Source organism: Chroicocephalus ridibundus, chromosome 2 (assembly GCF_963924245.1).
Source record: "Chroicocephalus ridibundus chromosome 2, bChrRid1.1, whole genome shotgun sequence".
NCBI lineage: Eukaryota > Metazoa > Chordata > Aves > Charadriiformes > Laridae > Chroicocephalus > Chroicocephalus ridibundus.
Genome location: NC_086285.1, coordinates 79,028,138 through 79,055,085, shown reverse-complemented (window position 1 = coordinate 79,055,085; position 26,948 = coordinate 79,028,138). Strand labels below are relative to the sequence as shown.

General features: G+C 38.8%; 1 protein-coding gene across 1 annotated transcript in view; it reads left to right on the top strand.

Moving 5' to 3' along the window:
- Window positions 1-26,948, top strand: part of GMDS (GDP-mannose 4,6-dehydratase) — a 427,838-nt gene that overhangs the window by 63,675 nt on the left and 337,215 nt on the right. The window contains exons 2-4 of the mRNA XM_063326011.1: window positions 4,977-5,021; window positions 8,740-8,827; window positions 13,387-13,496. Of these exons, the coding sequence (XP_063182081.1) occupies window positions 4,977-5,021; window positions 8,740-8,827; window positions 13,387-13,496 (243 nt within the window). The remainder of the gene's footprint in view (window positions 1-4,976; window positions 5,022-8,739; window positions 8,828-13,386; window positions 13,497-26,948) is intronic.

Sequence of the window (26,948 nt, the reverse complement as noted above, 5' to 3'; positions counted from 1 at the left end):
AAGAAATAAAACCATGTACCATGTCCTATGGCTGAACATGTGCCTCTTCTCCATGTACTGTCCCCCAAGCATATTCATTGAACCTGTCAAAATTTCACTTCATCAGAGCACAGCTATAGTTTGTAGTTCGAAAGGAATTTGTAACTGCTATGAACGACCTTGATAATTGACACCATCTATAGTTGAACTGCCAAGAACTTACCTTTGTAGTGTTATTCCTAAGGGCATGGCACTATCCTTACTCAATTTTGAATTTTATAAGTATAGCCAACTTTGGTATTCCATGCAATATGTGGAAAATTATGGCACTTCTTTCCAAAGGAATAATAAAGTCTGAAAATTTGGTATTTGTGACACATGGAAGTACAGAGCAAAACTATAAGCATGTAGCAAATGGACAGATATTTCACCATACACGCCCACCTTAGAAATATAAAAAAAACCCTCCCTCAAACAGTGCATCTGACAGTAGGTGTGTTGCATTTTTATGTTCCCAGGCTTTATTGCTAATCCATTTGCCCATGGGCAGGCATGAGTGAGGGAGATGGCACAGTAGTCAGACTCTCTTCCCTGCTGCGTTATCCGATGAAATGTCGCTTTTCAAGTGACCATGTCTCTTGTGGCTGGGAGTCAGGTCTGGGAGTCTGATCTTAGCAGCTCCCTTGTTTCAGAAAGGAGAGAGCTGGTTGACAGTTTCTTTAGGGATCTTGCAGCAGGATTTCTCACAATCCTTTGCATGGCTTTGGGATTTCCTAATGTTGCATGTTTGTAGGGAATGTCGTTTTTACCAGAATCCTGTTGGGGATGTTTCTTCTCTGATGTTTATACTACCCCCCTGCAATGGGAGCCCTTTTCCCTCTGTTAGGGTCATAATACACTTGCATCACTTGTGTTAGGCTGTTAATTCCTTTTCCCTCCTTCTGAAAAAGCACTCCGTGTACTTCTGGAATTCTATGAATAGTAATATAAAGAACCTTATTCCTCCTCCTCTTGGTCTGTTTTCCCGTGTTTCTTCATTTGTCTAGTACTTTCTTCCACTACCCTTTATTAGCAGAGAGGAGCTGTGGGGAAGAGGGAGTCCCTTTCCCTAAATTACAAACGCTCAGGTAGGATGTAATCTAGCTCTTGAATCCAGGAGCTGTGCGGAAGGATGTTGGAACTGGCCATATCAAAGGAAGAGGACGAAGATGTCTTGCATTTGGGTTTGCTTTTACATCCTTCTGTGAATGTGACGATAAAATTCAAAACTACTCCATTGCAGAAGGAATTTCCCTGTGTAAAACACTGCAAAATAAAGGAGATTTGGATTGTTAAATGGCTACTTATTCCACTTGTTTTGAGTTTTCTGTGTAAATGAAACATCTTGCTCACGGATCAAGTCAAACTTGATGCTTTTTTTTCTTCTAGATGTTTGTGGCAAAGCACTGTCTGACTCTTGTTTATGTTTCAATTTCTTCACTCGGAAGAGGTTTTCTTTGATAGTGTGTCAGAGCTTATTGAAGTTCTTGACATTAACTACTATATTAAATATAAAATATTGCATCCTAAAGTTGTCTCACTCTAGTTTATGTGACTGTTTTCTTTTGTCTGGGAGCTTTAAAGGCATGTTGTAAGGCAGCTGCAGTTGGAAACCTGCTGCTGTGTTTTGGAAGCCAGCTGAAGTATCATTCTTTGCATGTGCTTTCAAACTACTATTTGGCTAAAGACAGCATAGTGATTCTTCAAGTCTGATATGTCAGAGTGTGCTGATGGGGAACTGTTTTAATTGAGGTAGTTTATTTAATCAGTCTTGTTTAAACTGTTTTGACCGTTCAAGCTGGTCTGACATATCTGTTACGAGCCGGGTCTCACTGCAATCCTGCTTAAAGACAGTTTGTTGGTTATTTTCTTTTAAGACTGGTGTTTTGTCCACAGACAAAGGGACCTACTTCTGTCTTCTGAGGTTTTGTGGATTTGTTATAAACTGAAGCAATTGCCGAGTACTTTACATTAGCAAAAGTAAGCTCTCAAATGTGACAACACTTCTAAAATAGAATACTGTATTGTCCAGTGGGGGTTCATTCACAGTAACCAAGCACTCTAATCTGCACAGACTGTGTTTTTTCACTTTGTTTTTGTGGTTGGCTTTGGGGACTAGGGTACCTATAGCCATGATCAGATTGGGCTCTGGGCACACTAATGCCTTGCTGGCTGCATGTGCTCACCACCACCTAAGCTGGTATTGTTTTTTTCAATATTAAGGCGGACATGATTTAGACTGATAGTCTTTGGATAAAACACTCAGTGAAATAAGGTCAAGGTGACTATAAGCACCTCTTACAAAAGGGAAGACCCCCCCCCCCCCCCCGCCCTAATCCCCAACTTCATGGATCAGACCAAGTCATGCATGATGGTCCATTCTTACTCAGATGCGGACCAGGAGCAGATATGGTTGGCAGCATGTGGCTCAAGTAAAGCGAAATCTGCTAACCCTAACAAAAACTGAGATTTGTTGCTAAACACCTAGTTCCTCTAATATTCCTTTCCTGGTTTAGTGATTCCTGAATCTTGAAAGCTCGATTTGTAGTATAAATGGAAATCAATAGCTTTGATAATAGGATTTATATGCATAATGCAGTCTCCTATAGATAAAGGTTTAAATCACTTAATAGAGCTTACTTAATATTATTTACTCCTTGACCTCATTAGGGTGGAAACCGTACTGTCCTTACAAGCTGCAAACTCTTCGACACTTTGATCGCTGTTCTGATTGTCATTCACACTGGCAGCTGCTATACTGAAAAGAAAAGGAAGGGCAATGCAAAACCTGGGGGCCGTGTGTGATACGATATCGCAGTGCAGGACAGCATGGATCCGCATTGTGTGCGATTACCAGACAGTAAATCAGCTGTGCTGTGCTAGAGCCAGAAACCAGTAGCTTTCACACTTGCTGCCTGTTTCCCACTCATTGTAAAGCCCTGCCCTATCACTTGATAGACCTGGAAAGGAAGCGCAGAGGAAGCGAGTGCCACTGCTGGTTCAAAATGTTCCAGGGCAACTGGAAAGTTTGAGCAATGGCCTGGGTGAGAAGAACAAGACCTTATTGACAGGGTTCAATCCTAGTCAAGTCTGTTTCCCATCAACTTCCTAAGTAATCATAGCCTTTCTTTTTTTCATCTCCTTTGCACTCTCTGGGTCTCCCACTTTCACTTCCTTTTTATTTTATAGATTTATTTATTTTAGTGAACTGAGCAACCAAGGAGAATTGGGAAGACTTCTTCCCTCTGATCCACCTCTGCTAAATCCTAGAGGAATTACTAATGAAAAAGATGACAAATACATTAAAGGTAGTTGTCATCCCCCAGCTTTGCCTCTATGTTTCTCCAGAGTTTCCATTGCATGTTCCCTGAATTTCTTCTTTCTATAGGGTTTTGTTCTCTTCATTTGATGTGCAGAAATACATAACCGTTCCAGTGATGCCATGGTACATGTAGTTTCTCATTTTCCAGATCAACTGGTGCCACAGACTGATGGTTTTTGGGTTATAGCACTGTAAAGTTCTGTGAACACCCACATGTAGTGGGAGAGGTATGTAAGCTGAGACTTTCTTGGTTTCAAGCTCTTCTAGACTGTGTAAGACTTAATGAGACTTTTATACCATAAAGTCACTCATTTTTTCTAATGGTGCAGTTTTAAACATAGAGCGACATGCCCCTTATACACTGCACTGTGCCATTTTGCATAGACTTAGGCATGATTTTGCCATCAGTGTAGTAAGCAGTCTCCTCTGGCAGTCCTGCTGCTCTAGGACCTCTAGTGCATCTCAAATTTCTTACTTCAGTGTGTTATTCTCCTTAGGCTGCCTACGAGACAAGAAAAACTCATTTAATCTGAGGTGAGAGAGGTTTTTCTCTAGACTAACATGCTTTTAAAAAGGGGAGCAGAGAGGTCTGTTTAGTTTTGAACTTAAACGTGTCTGGCCATGATCACATCAGAGCAGATCCACATAACAGTGTAAGCATAGGTGGCATCTCGTGTTTTTATGGTTTTTCTGTAGCAAGTCAATTGACTTTGGAATAATCTCACATATTAAAGGAACAACGAGTTCAAAAAGTCAGTGAAAAGGTGCAGGCTCTTCGGGCATGGGTGATGTTCACTCCATTGGTTGGTGAGCCCTCTTCTGGAGGGGTAAACTGCTGGGTTTGTGATGGTGTGTACACATTTATAAGGATAATATGACAGTGTATTTGATAATCCTGGCAATAGTGATGCCAGGAAAATCATCTTATTTCAGGAAAACATGCTCTAGCATGTGTTTTGAAGTATTTGCTTTTGGGGTGTTTAATAACTTAAGTTTGACAAGGATTTAAAAGGAAAGGGGGGGGAGGGAAACCCCAAACCAAAACAACCCAAACTCTCAACTCTCAATGATATATAAAATGTGAAAATGGCTTGTATTCTGTAGTATAAATATAGGGTGTGCTACGGAAGTTTTTGAAAACTCAATTGGTCAGGCAGGCAGAATTATTGCTGCCTGAAAGAGCTCGTGTGCAAGGGAGATGTGAGCGTGACACAGTGCTACAGAGGCACATCGGTTTGCAGAGTATGCCAAGCTTGCACCAATTTTTCTAAATGTTTTTCCTTCCCTATCTCTAAAATAGTTCAAATTCAATAACTGTGGTTAGGATATTTTGGAAAGATGTCCCCAGGCACTTTATAATGGAACTTGGGAAGAGGTTCAAGAGACGGGAGTTCTCAACCAGCATTTGTAAGCAAGATATCTTAAAATATACGGCTTCTTAATCTAAAATTAACCGAAAAGTGTCTATAGTATTTTTAGGTCAGTGTATAAATCTGCAGAAATCAAAGTATGTGCTTGTTACCCGGTCAACTCATTGCAATTTTTTTCTTCCCTTTTTTTGAGACATTAACCAGTCCAAACCTCCCAGACCCATTCACTGTGTTTCTAATACTTTCCTATATCTTACTCTTCCCAGGATGGATCGTACTTGGCTGAGTTCCTGCTGGAAAAAGGCTACGAGGTGAGTGACTCGGTGACCGGCTGCGGGCTGATGGAGTCCCTTGGATGCTGCAGCTCCAGCTTCCTCTGCTTCTGTCCTTTTCTGTGTATGTTTTCCACTCTGGCCCTAGATAACAAATCATAACGCCGGAGAGGAATGTGCAGCATGGCCTGTAATCATGCCAGCTTATTGTACTATTTATCATCTAATGTCCACTGGTGGATTCCCTCTTCTCCTCAGGGTATAGCTGCTTTGCATGTTTCCCGCCAACTCAGATAAGCAGTGACCTGTGTGAGCCAAAACTGTAAGGAATTAGGGAATAATTTATGATGCAATGTACTGCATAAAGGAATAAGAGTATCTTGTTTGTTCTCTTCTCCCCTGCCCCCACCAAAGGCCCTTATATTTTGGCAGTTATACTTCAGCAATAAAAACCTTGCATTTTACTTTCTCTGTTGAAAAAGTGAGGAGGGCAAAACAAAACCCAAAAATATACTTTGGTAGTGTTACTTTCCACCCCTTCTCTTGGATTAATTATATGCTTAGCACATGATTTTCGTTTACCTTTTCCTTAAAATAAAGGGTATCTGATTCCTTACTTTTTGCTGCATAGTTTTCCCTGGCAAAATCATCTTTTTTGTGGCCCAGCAAAGCAACAATCACAGTATTATGGTATTATTTGATGGTTTTGAACTGTTGTGGGTGTATATGTGAGAATGTTTGCTTTCTCTGTCACTAAAGATGGTTCCAAAATGTGTGATAAAGGAAGGAAAGGGCTGGTGAAATTAATCTCCCTGCAATATAGTATTTTCTGGGTTTTAGTGAAGCTAATGCTGGTTCTAGGGTTGGATTTCATTACTTCTGTTGTAATACTGCCTCATAGCTTAGTGAAAAGTCTATTCTCAGCCAGTCTGTGTTTTCCATGCTCTTGCACGTGGTTAGTCTTGGCTTGCTTATTCCATCCTTTCTCCTTCTTTGGTGATTAATCTGCTTATTGGTGTTGGTTTTTCAGTGTTGTAAACTGATTATTTTTACTATTTGTCTCCATTCCATTTGGGGTAGAGAGATATCATTGTGGTTGCATTGTGGCAAAAGCACATGCTCTCTCCTAGTCCACAATGAAATTGGGAACTGCTAACTGCAACTAAAATGAAATATAACCCTTTCCACAATAGAATGGCTATAATAATTTGGTAGAGGTGTGGTTTTTTTGTTCCTCATCTCTCCATTTATTTGTTGGAATTCTTTCCTGTGCTTCCAGTTAGAGACCTCTGTTCCTGAATAACTGAACACAAAAGTACAGGTGATAACTGATTGCCTCCCTAACTAAGGTTGTTTGTTTGATCTTTTTTTTTTTTTTAATTTCAATCTATTTAAAGATCAAGCCCTATTGAGAAAAATTTACTGATCTTACGTTCTTGACTAGATTAACCAGCTTGCACACATCTTGGCTTGTCACAAAGTTTGCATTTCACCTCTCCTATGCAGACAAAGGTACCTTTCATAATTTTTTTTTTATTGTACTGTTGCTGTCATGGATTAAGCATTTGGCAGATTTTCTTTCTCTTGTATGTGCATACCAGAAAAAGGAGTGGGAGGGGAAAAAAAAAAAAAAGCTGGGTTTGCATGTTTTCTTGTTATCACTGGATGCAACAGGCTCTCTGGATGTGTTTGAAACTTTTTGAAGTCCTGGGGTGATTGCATTTAGTACATCTCATTGGTCAAATGTTGGTACCATAGTCATTCAGCTGACACAAAGCTCTTGCAAGCACAATCTTTCATCAAGCTTTGAGGCTTGCTGGCAAGATTTGACTTATTGGTCAATCGTTTGTGTGAACTTGAATTTCAGCATGACTTCGTTCAGAGACAGATAATTGAGAGCTCAAGAAGTCTCTCATCAGGTCTTTAAGCTGAAATATTTAATTTTTCTAGAAGAGTTGTAGAGCACTTCATTTAGCTTCCTTTAGAATAATTTGATGCTCTAAAATTGGTAAGCCTGATTTATTTATTTTTTTTTAGTCAGCAAAACAGATGTTAATTTCAGTACTCAAAATATTTCCAGGATCTCTTGCAAAAGCAAAGTTGTTAAGGAACTGTCTTTTTTGAAAGCTTCTCTGTAAACCTTATGTCTATATAAATTATCCACACATTCCATAAATAATTATTTTGATAGGGCTTTCAACTACATAACTTTGAAAATTGATCTTCACAAATTCATTTGATGGAAATTTCTTTTTGGGTGCCATGTTTTGAAGCTCCCCATTAATCCTCAAAATGCAAATATTTTACCCAGTTGTGGAAAATTTAGTGTTTGAACTGTAGAACAAGGTACATTGTGAGCCTGTTGCCTGACTGGGTGCACAAGAGATATTATGCAAGGAAATTGGCATCAAAAATGTAACTTGCAACTTGTAAAGATGAAGCTATTCAGCTATTATTAGGGGTCTTGCCACCAAAATAGTATTTGTAAAGCAGCAAATTGGTCTCACTCTTCAGTTGTGAATACCTTTTTATTTAGTTCAGTTTCAGACTTAAGAAGGAATAAAAATGTCTTCTGTGTTAATAACCATAGCTTGTGTTATGCGTAAAAAAAAAAAAAAAAAAAAAAAAAAAAATCCCCAAAGAAAACCAAACCAAAACCTGAAATGCTGACCATTCCTACTGGTATGTTCTTACAGGTACAAGTTCAATACAAAGTGAGAGAGTAAACCAATGTCCCAAACCAACCAAGTGCAGGGTGCATCAAGTTGTGCAGGATCACGTTCAGAAATAATAAAGGGCAGGAAAAAGTGGAGGACAGTCAGATGCTGAAGTTTGATTTCACCTGTGCAAGCACAACTTCTGCAGCTGGTAACCTAAGCTAACAGGAATCTTGGCAGCAGGCATGTGGCTTCCTTACATAAGGAGGATACAGGATCAGTGTTTGAACAATTTCTCTAATGTATTAGACACAAACGGGCTTTTCTTTAATGTTAGTCAGAACCAGTCATGGTTGGTTTTTTGGGGGTTTTTTTGGTTTTTTTTTTTTTTTTTCCGACTTAATCGTAGCTGGTTAAATGAAGTTCCCAACCTGTGTTTCAGCCTTAGGCTTGCCTGTGTGTCTCGCAACCCACCGGAGAACACTGAGTCATGAGATCCACAAAATAGCACTGACTGTTCTGGCTGTTCTTCCAATACCCCAGAAAGTTGAATAACAGCTGTTTTCTAAAATATATTTAGGCCTTGCAGCTGCTGCCCCTTCTTTCCCCTGGTCTTTTTCTTCCCTTCTCTTGCTCTCTGACCCCTCTCTCATTTCTCTAGTCCCATCTCTTGCTGCTGCTTTTTTCATGCCCATCGTCTCTCACTGCAGAAAGACTCTGCAACCAGGGAGAACTGGTTGTCTTGGGATTCACATATTGCTTTTCTGACTCCAGTATTGTTGGCAAATCTCACTGACTAGGAGATAGTGCTCTAGGGCAATTCATTGTGTTTTCTGTACTGTCTGATGCTTGGGCTGCTGGTGGTGTCAACAAGGGAGAAGGTAAAACTACTGAAGGGTACTAAAATAAATAGGACAGCATCAGAACTCATCTGCAAGTATTTTGTTATGATTTGGATAACTGTCTGCCTTTAGGAATAGACACAACCTCTGATTACCTGATATAAGGGCTAGGCCCCAGTATATGAAAAGAGTGATGATGGTGACAACTTTCCACTTAGTGTTTACCACTTGCCTTTTTCTATTTTTCCTTGTTCCCAGGTGCATGGCATCGTTCGTCGGTCTAGTTCTTTTAATACAGGCCGGATTGAACACCTGTATAAGAACCCACAGGCTCACATTGAAGGAAGTAAGACTTTGTTTTTATGTTTAAGCGGGTTTTTTTCTTTTTAGTCTGTGGTGTGTGTTTGGTAGAAAAGGTCCCTGGGAGCAGGAAGGGGAATCCCAGTTTCCTCTACCTAAATGTTATTAACAAATAGTTATTTTTAAGCTGTGTTTGACTTATAATTGGTTATTTAAAACAAAAAGACAAACAAAAAACCTTGATAGCTAAGTTTCCCTTTTCTTTGTGTTAGCTAGCTGCCCCATCTCAGAAAGAAAAGTGATGATTTTTCTCTGATGAAAATGTGACACAAAGTATAGATACTCGTGTGTGTAAGTTACCAAGAGGGCAAAATACGAGAGGGGCCAAGGAAAGCGCTTTCGGTTGCGTAGAAATGCTGACACAGTTCACACATAGCTGGGCAGTAGCAATTAGAAAATGGCTGGGCCTGCAAAAATCTATGTGATGTTGAAAACACAGGTATCAGAATAGTAAAATGTGTCTTTTTGAGGCAGTTATCTTAAGCACTCCACTTCTGTTTCCTCATGAGCTTCTTAGTGCCTGATCGAGGTGAAGGTTTGGGGACAGCCTGTATGACAGCATGAATAAGACATGATCTTCTTACTGATGACAGGAAGAATGAATCTTTGGACCTTCTGAATTTCTGCACCCAAGGAAACTATTACCTCTTTTTCCTGAAAGAAAGGCATTGCTCTTGGAAACTTGCTAACAATTTACTGTGTTCTCTGTTACCGATGATAATTTGCAAAGCTGAAATTGTTACCTTTAGTGTACGCTTTGCAAAAATTGTTTTGAGTATTTTACCTCAAAGAAGGTTAACTGTTCACTTGATGAGAAGAAGCTCAAATGTTGGATGGCACCGGTTCAGCAGAAGGATTGAGCATCTTAACAAGTGTATGGTTCTCTACACTATGCATACTTTGTAGAGTTGTGCAGACTGACGCTGTCCTAAATAGTCCAATTTAAGGTATTGTTAACACTAAATATCTCCGTGCTGTATATAAATATCATGTCTTTTGAAGTCTGCTTCCCACTATCGTTAAACAGAGCCTGATCTTATCGAACTGTCGTATATGATTCAACTTTTAGGTTTCACTTGATCTTTGTAATTTTAAACAAATAATCATTTCTGACATGTCTTCAGAGGTATTTGCTGTGAATAGTTGCTGCTTACTGTACATTGCTTCTTAAAATACCTGATCGAGAGAGGAGTTAAATTGAATAAAATATCTTCATGAAGAATACTGATACCTGTGCTTCCATCAAGGACAACGTAAGAACTGTGTTTCCCATGACTTACATTCATGGCTCACAAAGTAAAATGAAGAAGAAGAAATAAAACAGGAACCTGTGCATTGCGGGGACCATCTTGTGAATATGAAAAGTGATTTGAGAAGACAATGTGGATCGTGATAAATATATATGTGAACATTTAAGGAAAGGGATGGAAGAAAGAAAAAAGAAAGCAGACCTTAAAATGTTTTCACCCCACTTCTTATCTCATTTTCCTTTAACTGAGGAATGCAGCCATATGAATGGGAGGAGGAGGAGGAATTGGACTTGGAATCTCAGGAAAGGCTGCTCTATGGAAACTGTTTGGAAACAATGGGCTTCCAGGCAGTACTGGAGGAAGCAAAGAAGCAATAGTGGTTGATGTGAGCAAACCCTAATTTTGTCTTTGCCCTGTGTGTTCTTCCAATGAGGAACTGATTACATGTTGCAAGATGACAATCTTCATAGACGGTGAACCTCTTCATGCAAAAAAAAAATGTAGGGAAAACAAGAAGGAAAATAAGGTGTTTCCTGAAGTGAGCCATCTAGCTATTGCTTTCTAAGGAGGTTTTTAGGTTGGATATTACTAAAACCCAAAAGTTTTGACACTTGATCTGTGTTTATAAATCTTTGCACCAAATAAACTCCATTTCTAGTGAGTGTTTCCATGTAGCCTATTCTTCTTGAAAGACCTCTTTTTAATGGGTTGGAAAGTGAACAATGCCTCATGCCCTGCCTCCCCTTCAAAAAAAGCCGTTTGACAAGAAGCTTTGAAGACTTGATGGTAGGCCAAAATGAGTGTTCCCCTTTGAGACCTTTAAATTAAAGATAATCGTGGGAGGGTATCTCTGATGCTTGGCTCAGCCCAGCTGGCAGCCCACCTTCCCTGGGAAGCTCTGAGACTGCTCTCTGGCCCGGGGATGGTGGCAGAACTGGATGTCTTTGGTGTAGGAAGAGGGAGCCTGTCTGTGGCACCTCTTTCCTGCTCAGCTGCTGCTTAGGCTGGAGAGGAACCGGTTGCTCTTTCAGAGCCTAGGGCTCCTGCTCCTGAAAGCCTCTAGGCTTTCAGAGCCTAGAGCTGCTGCTGCTCCCTGGGCTTCCTCTTGTAGCAGTGTCCTCTGCTCTGTCCTCTCTGAAAGGCTGGCTCAGCTGGCAGGGAGATTTCGTTTACTTCCAGCCAAGGTAAGCAGAGGAAGAAGAGGGCTCCCTGTTGCCTAGGGGAAGCTTTCTTTTCTGGGACAGAAAGGGAAGTGTCTTCGGGTTCTTCCCTGCTCCCACTAGCCCACAGAGTTGTCCCAGAAAAGGTGATAACTGCCATCAGGGAAATTGATTAGTTGGTGCTTGCTCTTGGTGTCTATTTTGTGTTGCAAGAAAAATGCAGCAGTTGTTAAGGTGGTCTGGATGCCAGCAGTTTTGAGGACTGGAGGTTAACACCAATATCCAAATAGCTTTATCCTATAACCACTTGGCATCTCGTGCATGCTGTGCGCCACGGACAGAATGGGTTTCACGTATTGAATTTCACTGGGGAAGCAGGGCGGTTACATTCCATACAAGTGGAAGCATGGTGGTGTCCCAGCACAGCCTGGATAGAACACTGGATAATTGATGTGTATGCACAAAATGGGTCATAACCTGCTTGCCACCCTTATATTTAATCAATCACAGTTATCTCTTTCTTAAAAAAAAAAAAAAAGTTGCATTACCATTCCTTGACCTGTTAGCCACAGCTTCGACTGGGTCTTGAAGTCTCTTCAGAACAGTCCTTTAAAAACAATGTGGATGTGAAAGCAGACTTCAAGAATATACTGTGACCTGCTGGGCTGCATCCCTTTATCAACCTGAAGAGCCTTAAGTACCTGTTAAATAGGAATGGGCAAAGCTGAACACCTCAGAACTGCGTAATCTGTTACTTCCTTGCTGCCTTAAACTGTTTAAAAAAATAAATAACCCCCAAACCAGTTTAAATAAAAACAAAGTTCACATATCTCTACAGCATTTTAAAAAAATGTACTGTGGATTCATATGGTAGTCTCTTGTATTAAAGCTTGTATTTCTTGGTTTCAGGTTTAGAAAAAAAAAAATTGAGTTGATTATATCTGTAGAGGATACAGCCCCCAAAAAGTGGTGACTATTGTCAAATGGGAAGACTGCTAAACTGTACCGAAATAGGAATTTCTTGTTTTTCCTGGAGAGATTGCAATGTAAATATAAATATATTAAGGTCAAAACCATCAAATTAAAATCTACATAAATATGGCAAGTAAATGTAAACAGCTAATTCATCAATAGCTATAACAAGATTTTTTTTTTATTTTTTTTTGTAGACTAGATATACGAATAGCAGTGTGGTGGTATGGGGTTTTTTATTTATTTTTTTTTTTATAAGAGGAAAATGAGACCTGTTTTATCACAATGAATTTCACTTCTGGAATAATTTCTTGACAGTTCAGGGTCTGAAACCAAGGACAAGTTGATAAGTCATTGCAACCTGCTCTTAATTTTGACATCAAAAAAATCAAAAAAGACACCTACTTTTTCATACACAAATTAGAAAGTAACTCAATTGGGAAATGATGAATAACAGTTTACCAGCTGTGTGACTGACGTATCGAACCATGTGTGAGACTTTGGTGTGCAATATCATGAAGTGTGTTTCATCGACAGTTACAGTGTTCTTTGAAATTCCTTTCCAGTGTGTATCTATATTTTCAAACAGAAAAACAATAGTAATAAATGCAGTGGGTTGAACTGTAATGTTGCCTGAATGTTCATCTTGGACCTTAGGCATTTTTGTTGTGTTGTGAAATTATTCACAGTGAGGAACGTAAACATGTGTAACATTTTGGGAAGGAGGAGAATGCTGTCAGTGTATACTTAAGAAGTTATTAAAAACCTTTGTGGTTGGAAAAACTGGAAGCCTAAACTAAAATAGTGGGCGCTTTTTTTGGTGGCTGAAATCCTGTATAGGCACTTATCTAATTTGTACAAGCTGGGTTAATGAAGCGTAAACTATTAAACAAATGATATAAATGTTGCTAGGTAAATCAGATTATTGAAAAGAGAATCTGAAATGGTATTCATTACTCCTGCAGGAAAATACATGTTATGCTTGAAGCGGGGGGAGGCGGGGGAACAAAACTAACAAGCAAAACCTTGTTCAGCTGATGATCTCTTAACTTTTTCTAATAAATGTTTACTTGGATTTTTATAACTGGAGTAGGATTTGGACCAAGAATGCCATATTTTTCTGGGACTAAAGTGTATTAACTCTGTCTTCTTAAACTCTGAAGACATGAAGCTGCACTATGGTGATCTTACGGACAGCACCTGCCTGGTGAAGATCATTAATGAAGTCAAACCTACAGAGATATACAACCTGGGAGCTCAGAGCCATGTCAAGGTGAGTAGCTTCTAGCACTGAGAATTGCGAATACCTGTTAGTGGTGGTATACTGCTTTGATTATTTTAGACTGCAGGATTTATAGCTGTTCTAACAACAGCTGACTTTAACACGGCCTTAAGTCAAGGCGGTGATTTGCTGCGGTGCTGAATTACTGAATGAGTCCTGTAAATGTATATATATTAAGGTGTCAGAATAAGTGAGGTTAAATTGTCATTATCAACAAAATCTACAGGCTTAAAAATCTGATTTTTCTAACATGTGAAGCAACTTCTGCTGTAGAGTTTGCGGATCGGTCTTAGTGGCACAGTTATGCAGTGTTGCTAGGTCAAACCACTTAGAACCACGTTATTCTGTTTGCATTAAAATCTATACGTGTATCTGAGTATCACTTCTAGAGAAGCTTTGCCTATACCAGTTTTCATGCAGGTGGTATTCTTTGAAAAATTTACCAACAAGTAGAGAAAACAGCTTTGCTGCTACTTGCAATATTATAGCATTTCTGGGGTTTTGGTTGGAAAAAATCAAGTTGTAGAAACTGAAATAAGAAGGACTTGTTGAAGATGAGTAACTTGACCTTGACAAGTACAGCTCAAATCACAGCAACTGGGAGGGCATGAAGGGGGTGGTGTTGGTGGTGATACTGCTATAGGTTCTTGCATGGCACTGCCACAGGCTCTGGGAAAGTTTATTCCTCGAGTATCTCACTGCATAAACATTTTGAGCCCGTGAAGATCTGGCACTGAGTCTTGGCTTTTGGAGATCTAATGTGCCTTGGAGCACAATGAGGAGACATCAAAATAGCTCTCTTAAAAGCTAGCCTGAATGCACCAGGCCAATACTTAGGTGACGTTAGAAGTTCTACTGGAAATCTAGATGGACTTCTTCAGGGTGTCCTGCTTATGCTTCCTAGTGTGTCCAGTAACACGTCTGTTGTTGCAGTTGAGGAGAGAAACTAGGCACCCCAGCTCTGTTGACTGAGGTGACTGGAGGACTTGACTATGGTATCAATAGGACTTAAAAGCAGTCCAACAGTGCTTACCATTAAAAAAAAAATTCCTAGTCTTAGAAGAGGAAGTAGAACTTGGCTACCTGTTAGGGGTGAATGTTTTCACCAGAGACCTGAACAGCCCTTCCCATTAAACCTTGGTTATGTAAACTTACTCTTTTTGCCTGCGTGTATCATTTGGGGAAGGAGGGAAAAGAACTTCTAATCTTAGCTTGCTTCACATTCTGGTGACTTTGAACCAGTGACGTCTTCAGTATTTTTTGGTGGTGTTTAGGTTGGCTTGTGTTTATGCAAAATAAAGTTTTCTATCACTCTCGCTTCCAGTTAGTTTATGTGAGCCATGCTGAAATGAAGGAAAATAAAATAATAGGAAGTTGGTCTGGTTTCCTGTAGGAAACCAATGAAGATGAAATTGGTTCTTGGAATGAACCCACAGTAGTCTGGGAAATACTGTCAGAGAAGACGTTTTTCTGAATCATAAACAGTGAGGACTATGAGTCATAAAGTAGGTCACTGAGAGGCTGATCTGATCTTGTACATGGGAGAAAGTGAGCGAATACTGAAACTTGCTCCTTATTAAAAACAGTAAACTTAACAGAATGATATCATCAGTAGGAACAAATTATCCAGTGTGCATTCCTGTCCGTTTTGGTGAGAAATGGGGATTAGCTCTCTGCACTGTAGCTTCTCCGTTGGACGTTCAGAAAACAGTAGCACATTCACTTCATAGTTACTAAGTAAACAGTTTAGCCTCATTTCTCTATTCAGTCTTTATGTGTCCTGCTGCTTTGCCTTTGGTGGTTTGGGCATCTGGTGTGCTGACCATGATTTGTTTTCATTTAATTAGGTTTCATGGGAGTGATTGTTTACAGTATATTGATTCTAAATAATAATCTGTTATTATGGATACGTAGCATGCAGATGGCTTCATCTAAATTTTGTTATCCATAACCGTATACGGGTACCCCTCTGTTGAATGTCTTGAAAATCCATTGTCCAAATGCTAGGTTGGCTAAAATGATGTAAATATCTCTTCTTGCACAGTGTTTCAGTAAATGCACACACATAGATACGAACTTGTAACTATTTTTTCTGAAGGACAAGTGATCTCATCAGTATTTGACTGTGCTGTAGGATTTTTTACTTTTGTTCTGAGTTGTATTGAACTGGTGGAGCTGGTAAATACTCTTCTACAAATTTCTGAAGCAAAAAGGCAGTATGCCTTTAGTAAAAGATCTCTTGCTTTCAGAACTTGAAACTTTTTGCACTGAGCGGTTAGATGTAGGACTAAAGAAATGGTTTTATGGATATTACTATGCTAGTAGTCACGTATTAAATAGCCCACTCCAATTTGGCTGTAGTGCAGGTAGCCACAATTGCTCAGTTTACTCTTTTAAATTGTATTGGGTAGTAGGTTATTTTGCCTGCTTATTTGTTGCCAGAAATTTCATAGTGAATGTATTTTATGAGATACGAAAATAATGGGTTGACTTTTCTGTGATAGCTGTTCCGTACATATGCAACGTGGACGTATTATTGAAGAGTAAATCCTTACTTGCACATAACTACATTTAAAGAAAGTCAGTAAATGCTCAGTTTGGTTGGTTTGGTTTTTTTCCCCACCTTGCAAGAGATATACGTGGTGGGTTTGGTTTTTATTGTTCTTTAGTTTAGGGGATATTGAGGTTCTATTTAGTTGTAAGTCGTTGCAGGTATGTGGGTGCTTGGAGTCATGCAGGATTTAATTTTAAGAAGCGAATCCTACCACTGTTAGTTGAAAGGTCAAATGTAAAAATCAAAGGACTTTTAACATGTAACCCCTCATTCAAGTAAGCATCTCTTTCACTTGTCTATTGAATGCAGCTTTACCTCTAGCTCCTTCATTTTTGCTACTATATTTTTGTGCTCTCCACAGAGAAGTCCCTCAGCCTTGGGAGACCTTTAGCCTTCTCTTTTCCCGTGCTGGCAAAATTCAAGAACTTACGCATTTCTGATTATTTTGTGTTTTTATCTGTATCAAATACTGACCCCTAATCGCTGTGAACCAAACGTGTTATGAACTACTAATTGGTTTCAACCCCGTGCTTGTTAATGTGACTATGTCTGTTTTCATGTTGCATGGAGGGTAGAGTGGCAGCAGGGAAGATGAAGAAGAAAAAAGAAAAACAAAAAAAGCAACAACGTCTTCAGTGCCCATGGAGGAAAAATCCAACTTATGTAAAAACCTGTGCTCACCTGTGTCTCTGTTGCACCCTGAAGTTAGAGCTTGCGTGCTGGGTGGTGGGAAAGTGGGATTGCCGCAGGGAGCGGGAACTTGAAGTACACAAGCAAAAGTTTACATCATATAATTTTACAGAATCACAGAATGGTTGAAGGTTGGAAGGGACCTTTGGAGACTGTCTAGTCCAACCCACTACTCAAAGCAGAGTCAGCTAGAACAGGTTGCAGCGTCAAGTTTTAAGTAGGATGGAGACTCCACAACCTCCCTGAGCATCCTGTTCCATCACCCTCACAGTAAAAAAAAAAAAACCAAAACCCAAAACCAACAAAAAACCACCCACCACCACAAACTTTTTCATATTTTTAAATGGCGTTTCCTGTATTTCAGTTTGTGCCCATTGCCTCACCTCCTGTCACTGGATACCACGGAGAAGTCAGTCTCTGTCACTGTCTCAGTCATCTTTACTCTTCCTACCACCCATCAGGTATTTTTATACACATCACTCGGATTCCCCCTCTGAGTTGTCTTCAGGCTAAACAAACCCAGCTTTCTCAGACTCCTCTCATATGACAGATGCTCCAACCCTTCAGTCCTCTGTGGCCCTTTGTGGGTCTGTTATGTCTGTACTGGGAGCCCAGAATGCGCAGTGGTCTCACCACTCAGCACTGTAGAGGAAAAAGATCACTTCCCTGGTGACAGTGAATATAGTGAACCTGGTGGTCTTTTTCGTTTCCCACCGTAGTCTTTTATGGGATGCTTCTTCCTGCACTTGTAACTGTGGTTATGAACACTTTGGAGGGGGAGATGGTGCTGTGCAACTTTATGGTGAGGAAGGCAGTAAGGCAGTGTTTGAGACACGGCATGGTAGCTGGCATCCTTCTGTTTAGGACACAAGTGAATCAAATAATTTTAATTATCTATTGCTGACTTTCTCCTGCAGGTTTTATCAGTGATGTTACAGGGCCAGTCCCCTTTCTATCCATGCATAGTTGAAATTAATCTATGAGAAAGTCTGTGTAGGAGAGGATGGTGTCACTCTGAGGCAGTCTCATATGAAGAAGGTACTTCCACTGCGTGTATCCAGTGAGTACTTAGCTATGAGGAAAGTCGAGGCACAAGCTCAAATAACTTAGCCCAGAACTGAGAACTGAAGTCTCCTGATTGTTGAGTTCCGGGATCCTTTCAAGGTCCGTCCTCACGCCATTCAATAGCCAGGTTGGGGAATGTGCCCTCCTTACAGAACAGCTCGCTGTTAGGATCCTTTTTTTGAAAACCCTTCAATTTGGTTTGGCTTAAATTTAACCACGTCAATAACACTGAAGTAAAATAGATTCTAGTGATTGTTGTTATTGCCTATTTGGTAGATTAGTTCTGAAAATAGTTCTTTTGCGCTGGAGACATGTTTTGGTATTGTAGTCCATGTGTTAAACATGGACTACTAGTTTGTAGGTTGCATTTCTTTTTTTTATATCACACATAAATACCAATCGGTGATCTTAATGATGTTACTTGGGTGCTTATATGCTAACTGTGTACTTACCTGTTTTGGTTCCGATCCTGCAATGCTTCCTCATGGCGAAAGTTGTTTTCTTAGTTTGATAGAATCTTGCTTGTATGGAACTGCAGGCTAAATAATTCAAGGAATTAATTGTAAAGCTTTTCCACTATTGCATTAGTAACAAGGCTTAGAATTGTGCATTACAGCTTGCATAATAAATGTTTTATCTACTGTACCTCATGGGTCTTATCGTTCAGTATGCATTGTTGTGCTGTTATGTTATTGCATAGGTTTTAAGCTTGTTATGAACGTCACAGAAGCTCACGGCTTCTGAGAAAATTAATGGATTTCTTGTGTGTGTGTGTTATAAAACAAGCAGTTTGGCTGTTCAGTGTAACAAGATCTACTGTAGTTAATTGGAAAAAATATTAGCAGCACTTCATTGTAGAGATGTAGTAAGACTTATTCATAGGCAAAAATAAGCCTAACAGAATTTTATGGAGTTACAGAATTTTATAGTTATGCTTTATAGAATATTTTATTGTCTCAAGATGATATCGAATTACTTCTAATTTAGCGTGTATGGCAGTTCCTTTTATTAGCGAAAAAGTGAGTTTCCAAACCTGATTTGTGCTATAATAAGACTATAAATATGGAACCTGTTGCCCTGGGGTGCCTCTGATTAGCATAAGATGGGCCTGTGGTACTGTGTTCTGTGGTGTGCTTGGGTGCCTGTCCATCATCTCCTGTCATCTGTTTACTGGTGGTGGCAGCTCGTAACGCCAGCCTCGTGAACACAGCCTCGCTAGAAAATTGTGCAAAACAGCAAATTCTGTATTTGTGCAGTGCTTTACATGATGGGGTCTTGGTCCTTAGCCAGAGCAATTAGGCTCTCTGCCGTAAATGCAAAGGAATTAAAAATTATCTGGGCTACCTTCTGTCCTGCAGAACGCTTTACTGCTTTCACTCATGCTGGTATCATCCAGGGTACGATCCTGTAAGGCGCTGAGCGGTCTTAATGTAGCTCAGCACGTGCTTTAACTTCAGGCTGTTGGAGTTGCTCGGATGCGTTCCTGGGTTTTGTGCAGGATGTTTTGTCCTTGTGGGATGGAGCGCACCAGAGGGCAGAATAAGACTCAAGTGTTTCTTTCAAATGCTTATAGTGTTGTTTTGCTGTGTGTAGCTGAAACTCTTTAAGTAATCTAATTCCTTTTAAGCAAATCAGGTTTTAGGTAGTTTTACACTTGGATTATTCCAGGCAATTTTTTTTAATATAATACTTGCAGTACCTGTTCAAACAGATTTTGTGTGGGGCCTAGAAAGAAAGGTAATTCCAGTAATAGCCAGCAATTGGCATTTTGTATGTCTCTTCACTTGGTCCACTAAATATTTATGGCAACTTTACACAGTTTTCGTAATTGCAGCTTGTATTGTCAGACCAAATAGATTTAAAACCAAGCGTTACTAAGGAACTTAGTGCAATTATTAATATTATTAGACAGATTGACTTTAATAGTTAAATATATGTATTATGGCTGTAAATGTTATGAATACATAAAAAGAACAATGGAGTAACGCACTCAGTGGTACTAGTATGTATTAGCAAATACAAGTATTAACAAATTGCTCCCCAGACCAAGTACTATTTATGTCAATACCAATGAGAAAATGAAGGTATTATGAGTATGTTTTATTACCACAGAAGGTATCTCATGACTTGTGCTGCAGGCTGGTATGGCCTCTGTGCCCTCCCAGCACACCTTTCGTTTTCTCCTTACGTGCCCCCTCTCCTCCCTCAGCAAAACCCCTCCTTGTTTCCCTACCCTTGTTCCTCCTCTACAGAAAAATACACAAGAGCTCATATGCTTTTGGATTGCAGTGACCTTATTTACAGTTTCTGTGAATAACTTGCTATGTTTCTGCTTTTTTAATCTTTCATTTTGTTGTTTTTTCTTATGGGTCACTTCCAGGGTAAATGCTGAAGCACGTTTCTACCAATAAGTTTTGTAAGTGTATTGGGAAAGCAGCCATGTAGAAAAATGAAGCGTTTGAGTACTTAATCGGGGATGTGAAAAGGACCAGGTTGAACCCTGAAACAGAACTTTTCCGTATGGCTTGGTAATTAAACAGCAGAACGTACGCTGTCATGAATCTGTAATTGAAGATTATAGATTCCTTTTGAATTTTTTTGCAGCTTCAGTGGGCGTCTCTTGCATGATGTTTCACAAATGCAAGTTAGGGACATTTTTTAGCTGCTATTCCTGCGTTGTGCAATCGCATACGAAGCAGGCTGAATGCTGTGATGAATGAAGTGGTGTTTATCTTTGCGACCCCGATGACGGATAAAGTACCACCTCCTTCATCTCATGCTTTGTGTGTGGTTTCTGCTTCAAGGCTCCGTAATTTGACTTCCTGACTGACTTCTGAATTTTAAGTCTGATGTAGTGAAGAGGGACGAGCGGCGGGCGAATCCGTGTTCCTTCAGTGCTATGGCTCCAGTTAGCTGTAGCCCTCAATGACCTCTATTGCCACATAATTAAATTACAAATTTGAAAATAATTGCTTTAAATCAAACTTTAGAACTGGCCTCTTGTTTGAGGTTATAAACGGAAGAAGGCTGTTAAATTGGATTCCCTTGTTAGGGAGGAGAGCTTCGTTATATTTTCAATATATTTTCAATAACCAAATCTCTGCTGTAATCGTAGCTATTTCTAAGCGCAAAAGTAATTACCGCAGTGACTTCTGTGTCTGGGTGCGAGCGGAGAGGAGCGATCAAAAAAAAAATTCCCTGATCGTTTTCTTCCAATAGCTGCTGCTGGGGAAAGGGAAGGCAGACGCGGTTGTGGTATTCGCGGCGTTGTATTTCTTGTGTCAAATAGATGGCAGCAGAGCGTTGCACACAATGGAGCAGCTCCCTCCTGCAATGGGAATGAGAGGGGGAATGACACTTCAAGCTGACTTGTCTCAACTGCAGCCTTGAACAACTTGTCGTTAGGCATAAAATAGGAAAGAAAGCTACTATTGATAAGGCGGGCGAATAGAGGATGAAGAAGGGTATGAGATGCTATAAAGTACTGAATTTCTGGAATAGTCCCAGGTGGCAAAACTTAATCTTTTAAGGTATGTCATCCACTCATGCAACATGATTGAAATCAGCTAATATAATATGCATGTCAAAATAAAGAGACAGAAAGAAAAAGAAAGTATTCACAAGTTGCAACTGAAAGTGATATACAGCTGCCTTGGGGTACTGTAGGAATTGGCCAGAATGCCTATTTTTTAGTTAAGCGAGTTAGAGAAAGGAAATGTCAGTCCTCAATCAGGCAAGCATTCTTTGGTAAGGTTTGCTCAAATGTCAGCATTTTTAGAAAAAGAGCTGCAGTCTGTTCTGCTCCGATCCCCAAAATTAGATTTGCTATTAAAATGAGTCAAGCTGCAGATCTGTCTTGAGAAGTGCTTGATTAATAAAAGTAGTATAGCGTTTGACTTAGTATTTATTAACTACAAAATTAGTGGCTGCAAAATAGCTGTGGTCATCTAGGCATTAACATATTTTGTTGTACGCTCATCTGCATCTAAAATTTTGTAGTAGGACGAGCCCAAAATAAAAGGTAGAATCGAAGGCTTTAACTTTGATGTCAATGATTGCTTAAGCCCTGAGTTTTTAAGATATCATAGGAGGAGGATAGAAAAGAAGTTGAGAAATTATTATTATAGTGTGACTAGGGTAGACTACAAATTATGTCAAGGCTGGAAAAGCCAATATGGGGTGCTATGTTAAAGTTACAAAACACTTTTTCTGTTACATCTCTGAGTGCAACCGTCCTGGCTAAGCATTAGCTTTACCGTTTGTATTTCTGATGGACCAAAATGAGGGTTTTACTTTCTGTAAACAGATGCTTTGTAACCAAATTGCCTGAAAAATTGTTACAACAACTCGGTGATACCTGGCAGGTCTCTATTGCAATAACTTGTTTCTCATATAATGTTTCTTTTTCTCAAACTTGGTATTTTAGTGATCCATCCACCCCCTTCAGCTGGCTAGTAAGAAAACCAAACCACCGTGTAATTTATTTCGTACAGGTTTAAAGAAAAGCGTATTTGATTCAGTTTGAAGTATTGCAACTTGTGCTAGCTGCTACAGTTTACTGAAATCAGAGGGTAAGACAGGTCTGTGGGGGTGTAGGTGATTTTCGGTATCGTTCATCGTACGCTATAGGAAGTGCTACTATAATAGCTCTGACTTCTGGAGCTTTTTCATTATGGTTAATTTACTGTTCATACAGCTGGCTGAGTTGGGTCTGCATGTATTTTGGTGTTTTTTGTTGTTTTTTTTTTTTAATTTTTATTTAATATCTTAAAATGAAAGTCACAATTTTAGGAAAAATGTTGATATAACAACAACGTGCAATATCTGCTATTTTAACACTGGTAAAGCGCTGCTATTAAATGTAGGAATTGCATGTGATTTGTTGGATGAGTAATAATGTGAAGCTACCTTAATCCGTTTTTTCCTCTTGCTAAGTATTAAGTTAATTTGGTATATCTTGTTTTAAAACTTTTATTGTGCCTCTGAACATGCTTCCGTGGAGGCATATTAATTAAATTCTTAGAAGAAATAATGTGGTTGTTTTTATATTTTTAGAAAGCATTTACTAAGTTGCTGTTCTAAACACTGTAAATGGAATCTGTGAAATATCTGTGAATATGCAATAAAATGTGCATTGCACTGATAACTCAGATAAATTAAGTTGGCAGAACAGACAGACTTTTCTAAATAAGCAGCTCCCTCACTCTCTCTGTAATTCTTCTTGGGACTAGGTGCCGCAGACTCCTATTTAAGCCAAAACTCACCAAAAAAAATGTTTGTGAGGGGGTTAGTGGGGAGGGAGGATTGTTGTTGTCTCTTGCCTCTTTTTCCATTGAGGTAAGGATATTAGCTTGAATGACATCATTTAATTTTCTCAATTTTGAAATGGTATATTTGCATAACAAAGCAGTATTTCTTTTTTTTCCTGTAGGATTATTAGGACTGCTGGGGTGTATGTGTGCGTGCATGTTTCTAGACTTCTTGCTGAGTAACGCTAGTTTTGTTCTTTGTTCTGTGTAAGTTTGGCTTTGTGGTTTATGCAGCTTTAAAAATTATGCGTATCCTCTCGACTTCCTTCGTCGGTGGAAGAAACGCACTGCGCGTCTTAAAGCTGCTCGGGATGTTTTACAGGCATGCAAAACAAGAGAAATAAAATATTTTCTGCGGTAAAAATGGTTTCGCTTATTTTCTTAGAGCGTAAACCAGCATAGAGATAACTTAAAGCACACAAAACATTTCTGTCGAAGAACTGTTGCAGTGGGACGCGCACACTTAAGCTCACACAACCTATGATTTAGAACGGCTGTGTGGTCGGGAGTGACAGAACACATTTATATCAGCAGGGATTAATTCCACTGTTACAATAGTCTGTGGACACAAGTTTCTCATTTTCCTTGACCATTTTAGAAATTGAAGATAAAACGTAATTTGTTTATGAGTTCCAGAACTGTAATGAGATTTTATTTTTTTTTTTTTTTTGCTACTTCATTAATGTCAATAAATTTTGTGGATATTGAGAGTAGACATAGTTGCTCCATTTAGCTATGTTGAAAAATTTATTGGTTAGGAAAAAATATAAGTTGTCATTTTGGGATGTTTAGGATCACTCGATGTTGTGTTCATTTTTCTGTTTATAGCAATGATCTTGAGGGAATCCGTATGGAATATTGCATCTTAACAGAGTGTCTCCTGTGAATGAGACGACTGCCTACTTTGTAAACACTGTACATCTGGTATTTATTGATAATCCCTCTGAATTTGGAATCAGATTAGTTTAAATAGTGTTGCTGCAGTTTAATCTTATTGTGATGCTGCTGTGTTACATTTTAGCAGGCAGAAAACAGTTACTCGAGAAATGTCTCGGTTCTCTTCAGAAGTGATGAAGAGCTATAACTTAGGAACAACTGAGCGTTCCCCGCTTGTACGGAACACTTGGGTCTGGAGAGAGAGAACGTCTTTATCAGTGTTTTGCAGAGAAGTTAGGTATGTTTTACATAACAGCAGATTGTTTGGAAAAACGTTTTGTTTTAAAAATTCAGTACTGTCTGCCATCTGCCATTGCATGAAGAACTCCTCAGCTTCTATTAGTTTTTATCGCTCTGACTTTTTGAAATGGAGCTGTATCGAGCATCTTTGGCGACAGACTCGGACTCCAAAAGCATAGTTAGAGCAACAGGAGGGAGCAGTCTGGTGGTTTATCTTCCTATACAGCTCTCCGTAGTAGCTTTCCATTGCCTTATTTTTTCATTAAGTATTTACTTGAATATACTGGCTTGCATAATTGTACTGTGAATGCCCGATCTGCATTTTTCCTGTAACTATGTGATGCTGAGAAATAGCATTTTAATTTTAGCCAGACATTCTTGCATAATGTTGCTTCACGGTGATGCAATTTCACTGGCATAGCATCAGAACAAAGGATACAGCATCAAACAAGGATGTAAAAACAAATTAAAGGATGCTAGAGGTTTGAAGCGTTGCTTTAAAGATTTTAATACGCTTAATGTTCTTGAAATTTTTTTAAAGCTTTGTGCGTGTGTTTGTGTAACAAGCTGTGAGTTCCATGGAGCTTTTCTAATTTTATACTGGTGTGATATTTTTTCCTTTGACTTGTCTCTGAAACTCCACTGTGGCAAAGAACATCCTCCAGAAATGATGTATTTTAATTACAAGGCATATGCAACCTGTATTTAGTTAGCTGGGCAGTAAAATTTAATTGCAAAGCTCTAAAATGCTCCTCAAAACATTGCATACATTCAGCACACCTGAGTCTATGGAGCTAGTAAAAGATTCAGTTAGTTTACTAAAACCACATTATCTAAAATGCCAGTTCCACTGAAAAAATAGAGACTAAAACTTCCATGGAGTAGAGGATAATGTAAGATGCTAATTATTTATGATACTGATCTATTCTATACTGTAATCTTGTCCGTGTATAAGCTTTAATTATAGTAGCAGTCTTTGCAAGTTTTATCTGAAATAAAAGGGTATATAATTCTCCCTGCAGATTCCAAAAGGTACAACTTAATTGAAACAATATGGTATGTAAATAGCTGATAAATGAGAATTCTTTTCAAATGTACTACACAAGAAATACTGTAAAACCTTTCAGGTTTTTGTTTTTTTTTTTCTCGTACTGGATTTTCCTGAAGCTGGTTGCAATAATTTTAATGAATGAAAATGTGACTGATTGACTTGTCATGAGGTCTGATCCGAAGGCCACTCAAGTCACTGGAAGGGATTCTCTACAGTGCTTGGGAGTATTTTGTGCTTGCAAGTTTTCAGTACTGTTCTGCGTCTAATACTTCGACGATGTCCAGGTATCAGTATTTCTAGCTGTTGTGCATTTTTTGTCGTGTCACGCTTAGGTGTATCGGACTATCATTACTGCATGTTGCAAATTCCAATGAGTAATTGCATTTTATAGTGTTACTATATCTGTTGCTGCTTTATTTTTATTAAACGGTTTCCAGTGATGGGAAATATGCATTAGAAAGTTGGACTGTAAATGCTGGACGCTCATTAAGATTTAAAAGAATGCCATACAAGTCAGTTGAGGACCAAAACTTGAGGTAGTTTTTGGAGAATCACATACTGTTAACCTTGTTTAAATTGTGTAAGTAGTTTACTACTTGTAATTTGTTGCCTTAAATTCGTGGTTAAGGTACTGAACTAGAATTCCTCTATAAATATTAGTGCAGGGTATTCTTTATTTATACTAAGTAAATCAAAGCAAATGACTTGAACTTTCTCTCCAATGCTTCAACTTAAAATAAATAATTGGAAATCTGATGATTAGCATCGAGTCATATTGAAGTCAAAATTTCACAATAATGACATGCAACTGATCAATAGAAGTAATTTATGATAGCCTCAGTGTAGATTTAGTAATCTAAGAACACTAATATTGTTGCAATTTAATGATTGAAAAATACACCTAACACTAGCATGAAAACCTGTCCTCATTCACAAGTCAATTTTTCCATTGATTCTGTGGTTTCCTTAATAAAGCTGAAATATTTTTAGTCCACGAATGGTTTGCTTTAAAACAAAACAAAATAGTAGCGGGGAGGGGAAGCAAAAGAAAGTTTAACATAGTGAGACCCATGGATAAAACAGAACTGTCTGCAATATATTATCCTCTCTGTCAGCAAGTGTAGATTAAAGTTGACTTTGCTTCTGTAAGCAAATGTTAACATTTTTATAGGAGAGGTATCTTTCTTAATGACATGTTACATATGCATATTTACTGTTAGATGTTAACATGTTCACAAACTGCGCTATTTACAAAGTGAAACATGTGGCTTTCTAATGCCATGGAGTATAAATAATTTGAAGATTTAAAGATCACAAGAACAATATATTGAAAACGTAATTACATTTCAAGGCAAGGAAGCAATTGAACCTTAATTAAACGTAGCTTAAATTTTAATTTATGGTTGGATTATTTTTTTTTCAGTAGGCAGGCACTTTTGGTTTTATGTGGGGTGTGGAAGGATGAGCGCTTTGTCTTTAATATTTGAAGAGGAACTTTTTCCATAATGTAATTAAACATCATGAATAAAAACTTCACAAATAACTTTTAAACTTTTTGAAGTGGCTTTCGTTCACTGTGCCTACAAGTTTGAAAAGAA